Source organism: Capricornis sumatraensis, chromosome 13 (assembly GCF_032405125.1).
Source record: "Capricornis sumatraensis isolate serow.1 chromosome 13, serow.2, whole genome shotgun sequence".
Taxonomy (NCBI): Eukaryota; Metazoa; Chordata; class Mammalia; order Artiodactyla; family Bovidae; genus Capricornis; species Capricornis sumatraensis.
In genome coordinates, this window is record NC_091081.1 from 29,361,867 (window position 1) to 29,372,735 (window position 10,869).

Genomic DNA, 10,869 nt, shown 5'->3' on the forward strand with positions numbered 1-10,869 from the left:
AGTCCACACTCCCCAAGTACAGCCATTCCACCAGCCTCACGAAGTAGAAACTGAGTAAGCAGAGTGGGAGGGTTAGGGAGGGTGCCCAGGATACACGCTAAATGCTAAACGGAGGGTGGAAGGCTCGCTGCAGCAGTTCTCACTGGGAAATCAGGGGAATTCACACCTCCCTTCTGTGCCTCACAGCGGGATGAAGAAAGAAGAAATTTAAGTTACCAGAAAGTAGCCTAGGAGTGATTAACATTTTAATTTTAATCTAAATATAAATTTGGAGGGAGAGGGCAAAATGGGTGAAGCAGGTCAAAAGAGACAAACTTCCAATTACAAAATAAGTCAGTCCTGGGGATGCAATATACAGCTTGGTGAATATAGTTAATAGTTAGGTATCTGAAAGTTGCTCAGAGAGTAAATATTAAAAAGTTCTCAACATAAGAAAGAAAAAGAAAAATGTTAACTAGACTTATAGTGATGATCATTCTGCAACATGTATAAATACCAAATCATTATGTTGTACACTTGACACTAATAATGTTGTTATGTCAATTATATCTCAATTTTAAAAATAAAACCTTCTTTTCCTCTTCTCCTCTATCTGCAACCCTTCACGCTCCTCTCTTCCATCCCTGTGCTCCTGTGTGTTTCCTAGGGCTACCATGACAAATTACTACAAACTTAGGGGCTTCAAACAATAGAAACCTATTCTCTCAGTGCTGGAGGCTGGAAGTCCACAGTCAAGGTGTGGGCAGCACCATGCTCCCTCTGAAGGCTGCAGCGGAGGGTCCCGCCTGGCCTCCAACCAGCCCCTGGCGCCCCCAGCAATTTGGCGCTCCTTGGCTTGTGACTGTGCTGCCCCACCTCCTGCCGTGGTGTCACACAGCCTTCTCTGAATCTACCATGTCTTCTGCCCCCCTCATACGGACACCAGTCACTGGACACAGGGCCCACGTGAATCTGATATGACTCCACCTTAATGTAACTACCTCCCTCCAGAGAGATCCTAGTCCCAAGCAAGGTTACGCTCTGAGGTTACAGGTGGACCTTAATGGGGGGGGGGGGGGCGGTTGGAGGGGTACTATTCAACCCACTACAGCTCCCAAATTAAAATAAGCCGCCACCACCAGAATACGGGGCAATGTGAAGAGTGCGACAAACTACAGAACACAGAACTACAGAACTTTAGATTACAAAACTGCTAGCGGGTCCATGACTGCTAAATCTGAATTAAGAATAATGGAGGTTCTGCCTTTCTTTCACCTACAGGAAAATGACGTCTTGGAAAACATCAAGAGTCTCAACCAAAAGAGCACTAAAACACAGAGCCCACTGATCTTGACACATTGTGACGTGTGCTATCAGGTATAGAAGAACATTCACATGTTTTCAAGAGTGAAGTACTGCGACTCCCCTGAAAGTGGCTGATTCATGTTGATGTTTGGCAGAAACCAACAAAATGCTGTAAAGCAATTATCTTTCAATTCAAAAATAAATAAATTTTAAAAAAGAGTGAAGTAGCAAAAATATGTGAAACAGAGGAGGAAAATTTTCAGTTAGAAAGCCTTCAATTATTTGAGGATGGGAATTAGACCATAAGTCTCAGAAGACCAAAGTTCCTTTTTTAAAAAGTTATCTTAGGTTTTTAAACACTCTCTCCTCCAAATTACCCTTTTCTAACAATGACATAAGCCTACATGGAAACACTATATATTACAGATTTTTTTTTTTTTTTTTTTTGGTGTTTTTAACCAAGGTATTATTTTAGCTATGTGGGGAAAAAAACTCAAGATCAGTTTAAAGACATGTGCACTCCCTCTGCTGGCTCTAAATTTAAAGAAAATTCTCAATGGCTCCAAGAGCCAAGTTATTAATTTCACTAGACATCCAAAACACAAGAAAAAATACGATGCAGATTCTCCCACACATGCACACTCAAAAGTCTTCACAGAAATAAATAAGAAATTACAAAACACATACTGAAAACTGTCAAAGGCATCTGCTGGAATTATTATGGGTTTCCTTTTCCAAAGGAAAGCTAATACATTTTGTTTGTGTGTGGCAGGGGCCACTTCCCACCTTGGCCTTTCCCCCTACAAGTGAGCCACAGCTTCCTTGCTCTAAGCTCACCTCTTCATTGCAGAATGGGGGTGCATTTGGATACCCAGGCATGGTGAGCCCCCAGAAGATAAGCTGGCTTCTTCACTACACACAATCATGAGAGGACCAAATGAGTGCAAGTACCACAGGCCACCAGAAAACTTCATCTACTTGACTTTGTACCGTTATCTCATAGTAGGGACTGACATGCTGCAGAGAAAAAGTCTCAAGATTAAAATATCCCAAAAAGGTCCAAGTGAAAATACACATTCTGAGGGGGGTGGGAAGCCCAGCTTGAAGCATACTCCACACATTTGTATTTCACCAGAAAGGAGTGATACATCACAATATTCCACAGATGCTTGCTATTTTACTTCTTTTTCCAACTGGGGAAATTATAATACTGAGAAATGGAAGTCGTTCGATCAAGAATAAAATGATGAGAGATGCTGAGCCTGTCTGGACACTGATTTGACCAGAATTGAGGTTTTCCATGATAATCAGTAGCCAAAACACCTATTCAGAAAACCATCTCGGAAGAGAGGCAGACTGGCCCTGGACAGGTCCAGCTCAGACTGCTCACTATCTCTTCTTCCTTCATCTGTGACTTGTATTTACCAATCCATTATGTAAAACTTCAAGTACATCTGAGACTTACATCTGCAAATGCAAAACACTTTGGACAACTTAATTTTACACCAGAGCTCTGCTTCTGAAGTGGATATGTATATTTGGTGACTCTTTCTAGACAGTAATACTGATGCTGCATAAAGCAGGGTCCACACACAGAAGGAAAACATGATTTCAACTTTCTCTTCAGGAAAGGTCATCCCAAGATCAGGTTTCTCTCCGTTTCTGTGATGCGTAACGACTGGCACTGATGAAGTTTTCAGGGACTTCTACACTAGCAAACAAGACACTAAGAAATGCCTTAGATAGCACAGCACCATTTCATAATTACATGACATCATATCGATACCAGCACTAGGAGGTCTGGGCCACCTTCGTAGCTACAAGTATCCAAAAGATTCTACACATGACATCACTCCACTCCTGAGTCACATCATCCCCCTTCCAGTATCACTGTCCCAGAACGAGGCTAAGCTCATGGGCTGAGGACATAATCAGCCCAAAAGCAGCTCCAAGTTATCAGAAATGTTTTTGTCTGGTAGGCACCTTCCTTGCTTTGAAGGTTCTTACACTGTTCTTGAAAATATAGAGGAGTCACAGAAAAATGGCAAAAGGAACAGACAGAAGTCAGGAGGTGGGCAGGGTAGGGCGAGGTTGAGAGAATAGGCTTTTCCAGCAAGGTGAGCTGAGTGCTGATAGAGAATGCAAAAAGAGAAACACAGCTACTCTCCTGCTGGCCAGCCAATCTAGGGGATGGGGGAGGGGAGCCGAGGAGAGAAAATGAAGTAAGAATTTGCAGAAATGGAGGCACTGACTCGAACAGCTGTGAAACCACAATGGTTAGCAACAGACATTACAGAACACTGGTGCCCGGGACTCACACGGACACATTTAACTCCACCCCTGCTACTTCTGGGCCCCTGAGCTAGTCACTCACATGCTCCTGCCTGTTTCCTTACTTGCAAAATGAAGTATTTAGATAATCCTTAAGACTTCATTTAGTGTTTAATTTGAGACAAGAAGTCATACAGACAATTTGACTGCATCAAGGCTCCACATCCACGCCAAGAGGCTGGTCCTATATCATGACCCCATAAGACAGAACTGGGGACCCAAGATGAGTACAGGGCTACCAGTGTGCTCTAATTCCAGCTTCTCCCCAAAAGATCCAGACTACAGGAGCCATGTGACAGAGGCCCTGCATCTCCAAAGCAAGCTGAAAATTATGATCTGCAGAGAGCTAAAGGCCAGCTCCAAGCCAGGGCCCAGCATCCACTTTGCCATTTGCTGGTGACTTCTCCGCAGAGAGCCGGAGCACTAAGGAAAGCAGAAGTACAGATGGGAAAAAGGCAAAGAGAAGGGGCAACGATGACAAGTTTACAGGGCACAGATTTGCATGTTTATTTTCTGTCTTCCCCCAAGAGAACACAAACTCCTGTGAACTGGAACCTTATCTGCCCTGTGCTACCACTACATCCCTGGGCCCGGCAGAACGCCCTGCACACTGCATGCCTCTGATAAATATTTGCTGAATGAATGAAATGGCATGAGATGCAAATGAGTAAAAAGGGTTTTCTCTTTTCAGTCTTTTACTTACTGTGCACCAGCTGCATCATCCACTGATACAACCCACCTGCATGTATGTCATCCCCAGCTCTTTTTATAGCAGCAGAAAGTCCAAGTGGCCCTCAGGGCTCCTCCATTTGTGATACAGGAAAAGGTGAGGAGAAAAACGAGGAGTCAAAAATAGGATTGAGCCTGTTCCTCACAGACAAGACAAAAGAGTATGAAAACAAAATAAATTTCATTCTCTCCAGCCCAGGGAATCCAAAAACTGATCAGCAAGGGGTAAGCTGGGTATCTTCTCAAAAGGCACTAGCTTAAACAGTCTTATCTTTGCATTTTTATAAAGATCTTTAGATGAACAGTGTCTGCTAAATTTTTGCAAATCAGGTAAATGATTTTTTTAGTGGGACAAGGCTTCTTCACAAATTTTCCAAATAAAAATATCGTGCTGGTTTTAAGTAAGCATCATAAGTAGAGTATTAAAAAGTTTAACTACAGATGTTCTTCTATGGTATCATTCCCTTAAAATAGAACCCTCCTAAAAACTCCTAAAAATAAGTCTGCATAGTTTCATTTCATTTTCAAAGAAGGAGATAAACATATCAAAACAAACACTTAACTTCTTTTTAAAAGAGCCTCTCTGTTACATGGGGCTCACAGATCAAAGTCTAAAATGGTCAATTTCTTCACCTCATAGGTCGATGACACAGCTTTGAAAAAGAAGAAAAACAGTCCCCCTAGTGTACTGCCACTGTAGAAAGAGGAAGTATGTTAGTTGAGAATCACTGACGAAGACAGTACTGCCGAAGGAAATTACAAAACAGTATTTCAGCAACAGGGGCCAAGCTGAAGATAGATTCCTCGTACAGCACAACCCTAACTGGCCCTTTAGTGAGTTAGTCCAAAAGGTGACTGGGGTCAAAATCAGAGGCCAGTATGAAATTATTATGCCTCTGTCGTTTTGAAATTGTTGAAAATATTTTTAAACATCAAAGTTGCAGTTAAAATAACATATTTAAAAAATACAGTATGGTGAAAAGGAACTGGGTGCATTCATCTAAAGAGCTAGAACTATAAGGACGTGAGCAAGTATTATGTGGCAGGCCAGCCCTCATCTTTTAACCTTGCGAAGAATCAGCAAGAGGGCACATTCTCACATGAAGGAAGACTTGGTCACTTGCAGCAGCAGAAGTCCTCTCACATTTGTGAAGCTGTAGGAACCATCACATAAACTCATAGCCGCCTGATATTATTGTGCCCTGACCCATGGGAAGCACTGATGAGTGGGCGTGTGCAGGAGAATCAGTGAAAAATGGGCCTCACCAGGTAAACTCTGGAGTTCTAGAGGTCTGCCTGAGACAGGAGGAAACAGAGACCTCACCAGCTCAATTAACGGTGCAGCGCAAGTAAGCTTAATCTGAGTTAAAGGAAATGTAACCTTTTCCCCCTTTAACCACATCTGATTATTCATTTCTACTTTAATGCCTGAGGTAAGGGAACCTGCGAGATAGCTATCACCTTTCTCCCTGGCACGGTTTGCATCTGACAAATTCAAGTTAACCAAGAGCTTCCTCCTTTTGTTAAAATGGTCCTTTTTTGCCACCTTTGTCACTTCACAGTTCCTAAGTACTCTTTCCTGATAGGCACCAGACAGCTTTACAGACACTGTGCTCACTCAGCCTCTACCAATAATCAGTCATCTTCTCGATGCTGAAATAATAACCGAGATTTTTTAGATGGAGAGACAAATATGCTTTTTAGGAAAACAACTTCTACTTATGTAAGACTACCCAGTGCTTAGTACATAACCTTTAGAAAGGATCAATTTAAAGAGAAAAAAATAGTGTAATAAAGATCTCTAGAGCCACAGGCTGCTAATTATCTCTGTACTAACCAGCTGTGTGATCTTAGTAAAGTCATTAACTTGAAGAATTAAGATCTTCACCTATAAAATAAGGGGACTGAACTATATCAGCAAACCTCGTCCTGGCTGTACATTAGAATCACCTAAGAAACTTCAAAAATTAAACAAAAACAACGTCACCAACCAATACCCTCACATCGGCCCAATTAAATCAGGTTCTCTGGGTACTGATATTTTTTAAAAGCTCCCAGATAATTCTTACATGCAACCAGAGCTTTGATTCACTGGTCTTGATTCTGATCGCTAAGACCTCTTTTCTAATTCGCTCTATGCTCTTAGGGTGATAATTCTAGTTACAAGATCTCATTAATATAAAGGCCCAGAAACTATAAAAGAAGTAAGGCCTAGGTGCTGCATACTACACCTATGTGCACACATGACTGGCAGAGGTTAACCTGAATTCTAGACATTTTTAGAAGTTAAAAACCTGAATGTAAAACGCAGAATGGAAGTAGTGTGGTTTAAAAGCACACACCTGCTTCCAAATGACTAATCATGATAGGAATCAACTCCTGAAACTTGGATGCATAGAAACAGGTCACAATTAGCTCCTGACCTCTCCCTTTTCCCTCTCTTCCACCTCCACTAAACCACAAGCACAAAAAAAAGCTTGGCTATTACTCATAATCGGAATGTGAAACCACAACCCCAGTTTCAAAGGGCCTTCTCCATCATCAAAGATTTGGAAGTTCTTGCATGGCTGCATCTTTTGGTAAAGATTATCTTGCAAAAACTCTAACTCAATTATATCTCTACAGTCTTCAAGGATTAGTTATCATGCGATAATCAGAAATGGACCTGGTGTAAAATTTTAAAGATAAAATATTTATAAAATATGTGCCCAGTATTAAACATATGACTGCTGGACAGTTTCAATTTATAACGCTTCATAAGATTTTAGTTAAAGAAAAATGAGATAGCAGAGAAGGAAAAAACAAACCATGAGACCAAAAAGAGTTAAGATATAAAACCACGAAGTTTAAGACTAGGCCCCAAATCTCTATTGCAGATCCTGTAAGCTATGTGAAAATATAATTAATTCAGTATCAATTCATGGTTATTTTTGGTAGCCACACTTTCCCACATAAGTCTTAAAAAAAAAGTTTCAAATGCCATAAACTAGTATTATCTTTAACCATAAACATGATGCAAGAAATATTACTTATGGAAAATTACTTTCATAACCTTAAAAATCATAAAAAAGGTGAAAACCCTTGCTATGTTAACTTTCTAACTAACTTAAAGCTAACTTTTAACTAACAGATTATCTGCACCAAATCCAAAATATGTAGGACTAAATTTCAAGTGTGAGAAATTTGGAAAAGACTCCACACCCCACCCAATCCATCTTCTTAGATCCCACAAATTCATCCCTTCCTAACACTATACACTGAGATCAACCCTTGCTATCCACTTGAAAACTCAATTTTTAAAAGTATCACATCAGCACTGCTTTGAAACAAAATTCTCATCCTTTTCATAAATAACCTATTATCACAAAACTGGCACTCTTTTGCAAAGCAATACAATTGAATCGAACCTAAGATTCATAATAACAGCGTTTGTTCAAGGATGAGATAGATTTGTGGAACAATATCAAAGCACTTGTTTTCCTTTTAAAGTATCAAACCCTTTCCCTATACTAACCATAAAAAAATTTTAAGGCATAGTTCAAGATTTTTTTTAACCAAATTAAAAGTCAATGACACTAAATTCTTTAGCTTTTTCATGTACTAGCTCCTCTCCAGTGCTTCAGTTCTCCACCTAAGGTCAAACTGTTCTTATTTTATACACCCACTGGAATCTATGAAGTACAGAGCTCCCCAAAGACAACAAAGGAAGGGACAGAAGGAGGAAGCAACCACCTTTATAATTGGAAAAAAAAAAAATCCAACTTGTTACTAGAAGCAACTGACAGAAAGATATGTGTCTACAGCTGCACAGGGCTCCCTTTAGCCTGGTATGCATTCCTGTCTTGGGAGATGGGGCCAGGAGGATGAGGTGCAAGAGCAAAGCCGCTGGGTATCAGCGGCCCAGCAGGGGCACAGGAGTTAATCTCTTTGGATGCCCAATTGCAGGAAGTCATTACATCATAGGCCTTTCCACACCTCTCTCCCTACCACGTGTCCAGTGCCCCAAGAGGCTGAAAACGAACAGTAGAGAGCCTCTCTTCAGGTTCACTTACAGGTAGAAGCCATTACGGTCCAGCCCTGCCAGCAAACCTCCCTCCCCAAGGCCCAGGTGAGGCGCCGGGCGCGGGTCCTGGGCACCTGGACCCTCTGTCTCAAACAGCGCCAGAATCCGGACCTCTGCGCAGAAGCCAGCAGGTGCAGCGAGTCCCCGCTGAGGTAGAAGGGCTGGCCCGTGCCAGGCCCCAAAGCATCTCAGAAGCTACCTGCTGTAGGGACATCTCTGAAGAACAGAGGTGTGGACACAGGCAAGGAAAGGAAACCGGCCAGGAAGAGGTTTACAACCACCGCTTTTTGTAATTGGATTGATGTGCCTGTGGGAATGAACACCCACAAGCCCGAAAACTTGGGCACAAGGGTTATCATCCAGGTAGTCACAACACACCACGCTTCAGCGACTGACTTAAAACCACAAATCCACCCCTCCCAACCCGTCCCCTCACTCCCCCCGTAGTGGCCTCGCCGCACCCCCACGATGGGGGACTTTTACTCCCAAGTTGGCCGCAGACCTACCTTCTCTGCGATGACCCAGGAATCCAGCAAATTCACTCCGGTCCGTCTGTCCTTCCCTCGCCGGTGTCCCTCAACCCCTCGCCTCACCTGGCCATGCCTGAGGTTTCCCCAGGAGCCTTCTCTCCCCATCCTGCCACCTTCGCGGCCGTCCCCGGTTGCCCCTCCTCCGGGATCACACAAAACCCCCAAAACCTCACAGCGGAGGCTCTCCCTGCCAACCCCTCTCCCCCGCGCCCGCAGGAGCGCTCCGTCGAATCGAAGACGCGCCTCGCACTGCGCAGGAGGCCCGGCGGGTCCGGCCGCCCGCCCCAGGTGGGTACGCACCTTCCAGCCGGCAGAGCTGTTGCTGTCGCCCTTATCCTTGAAGTAGGGCACGCAGCGCACCATCCACTCATAGATCTGGGACAGAGTGAGCCGTTTGTCTGGGGAGCTCTCGATCGCGCGAGTGATCAGGTCGGCGTAGGACAGGTTCCCCCAGGCGTTCCTCCGCGACGAGCATTTCCTCGGCTGCCCGGAGCCCCCAGCCGTCCCCGGCTGCGGCGGTGGCAGTGGCTGCTGAGGCTGCAGCGGTGTCTGCGTTCCCCCGCTCAGCGCGCCCGCCGCGGGGGCTGGCCCGGACCCGGGGTCCTGCCCTCCAGGAGCCAACAGCCGGGCCGAGTCCTCCAGGAGCAACCCAGAGCCCAGCGGGCCGCCCCCGCCGCCGCCGATCGCCATGGCCGAGCCGGCCCTACCGCCACCGTCCTCGTCCTCTTCATCGTCCTCCTCCTCGGGGATCATGGAGTCAGCAGCCGCCTCCCCAGAGGGCTTGGCCGGGCTCCCCTGGAGCTCCGGCCTCTGCAGGGGCCACGTACAGGAGCGCGGCCGGCTCTGGGGCTCGAACTCCGGGTCCAGCTCCACTTCGAGCGGAGAGATCGGGGCCGGGGAGGCCGGCGCCTCTGCCATCTTCGCCGCCCGCCCGCCCGCCCGCCCGCGGCTCGGGCTCTCGCGCTCTCCTCTCGCGCCGGGGCGGGGTGCGGCGGGGGAGGGACGGGGGCGCCGAGAAGGCTCGGGCTCCCAGGCGGCGCCGCCGCCGCCGCCGCTACTGCCGCCGCCTGGGGAAGCACGAGAGGAGAGAGAAGGAGAGTTGGTTATCCCGGGCTGGAACCCAGTCTTCGGCGAGTCCTCGCCCGCCGTCGCCGCCGCCACCGCTTCGCGACCGCACCGCGCCCGCCTCCCAGGAGCAGGCAGACCTGGAGACGTGCGTCCCGCGAACCTGGCGCAGCAGACGCCGCCCCCAGACCAGGCCGCTGGGGAGACGGGAGCGAATCGACGGGCTCGCACGGGGCACCCCCTCCCCCGCCGCCGCCGGAGCTGCAGGTCTCTCCTGGGCTAGGTGGCTGGGCGGGGAAGAAGGGGGAGGGGCGGGGCGGGGGAGGGGCGCGGGCCGCGCCTTTAAAGCGGGCAGCAGCCGACGCTGGCGCAGCCCAGCTGCGGTCCGAGCCCGAGCCCGAGTCCGGGCGGGCGGGCGTGCGTTTGTTTATGTTTCGCTCGGGCCCGCTCAAGTGCTTCCCGCGACGCCGCCGCCAAAGTCTGTGGCGTCTTTGGCTCTTCTTCCAGTCCCCGGCCCTGCTGCCTCCGCGCCCCTCTGCCACCCCCTCCCAGCGGAGGGCTCGAGCCCGGGGACGGCGCGGGAAGCTCCTTATTTCCCTATCTGCCCGCGGGCTGAGAGGGCAAGCGTGGGTCCGAGCGCAAACGGGCCCTTGTCACTTCCAGAAAAAGGGGAAGCCGGGAAAAAGGAGGGCAAGCAGCTCGGTGGGTATTTGCCAAGGGTCGAGCCGAGCGGCAACGGCCACTTTCGGGGTTTGTGAGGCTTATTCTCCCACGGGCGTTGTGCCTTACACCCCCTTCCCAGTGAAGAACGGGAGAAGGGGGCAAGTCGGAACGTAAATCTACCAACAGGTCAGGAAGCACCAAGTC

General features: G+C 47.2%; 1 protein-coding gene across 2 annotated transcripts in view; it reads right to left on the bottom strand.

Moving 5' to 3' along the window:
* Window positions 1–9,870, bottom strand: part of FOXO3 (forkhead box O3) — a 115,214-nt gene extending 105,344 nt beyond the window's left edge. The window contains exon 1 of one of the 2 annotated variants that reach the window (XM_068984905.1): window positions 9,238–9,870. In XM_068984905.1, coding sequence (XP_068841006.1) covers window positions 9,238–9,855 — 618 coding nt within the window. In that variant the 5' untranslated portion in view covers window positions 9,856–9,870. The remainder of the gene's footprint in view (window positions 1–9,237) is intronic. The other variant, XM_068984906.1, reaches the window with a different exon arrangement.
* Window positions 9,871–10,869: the final 999 nt, after the last annotated feature.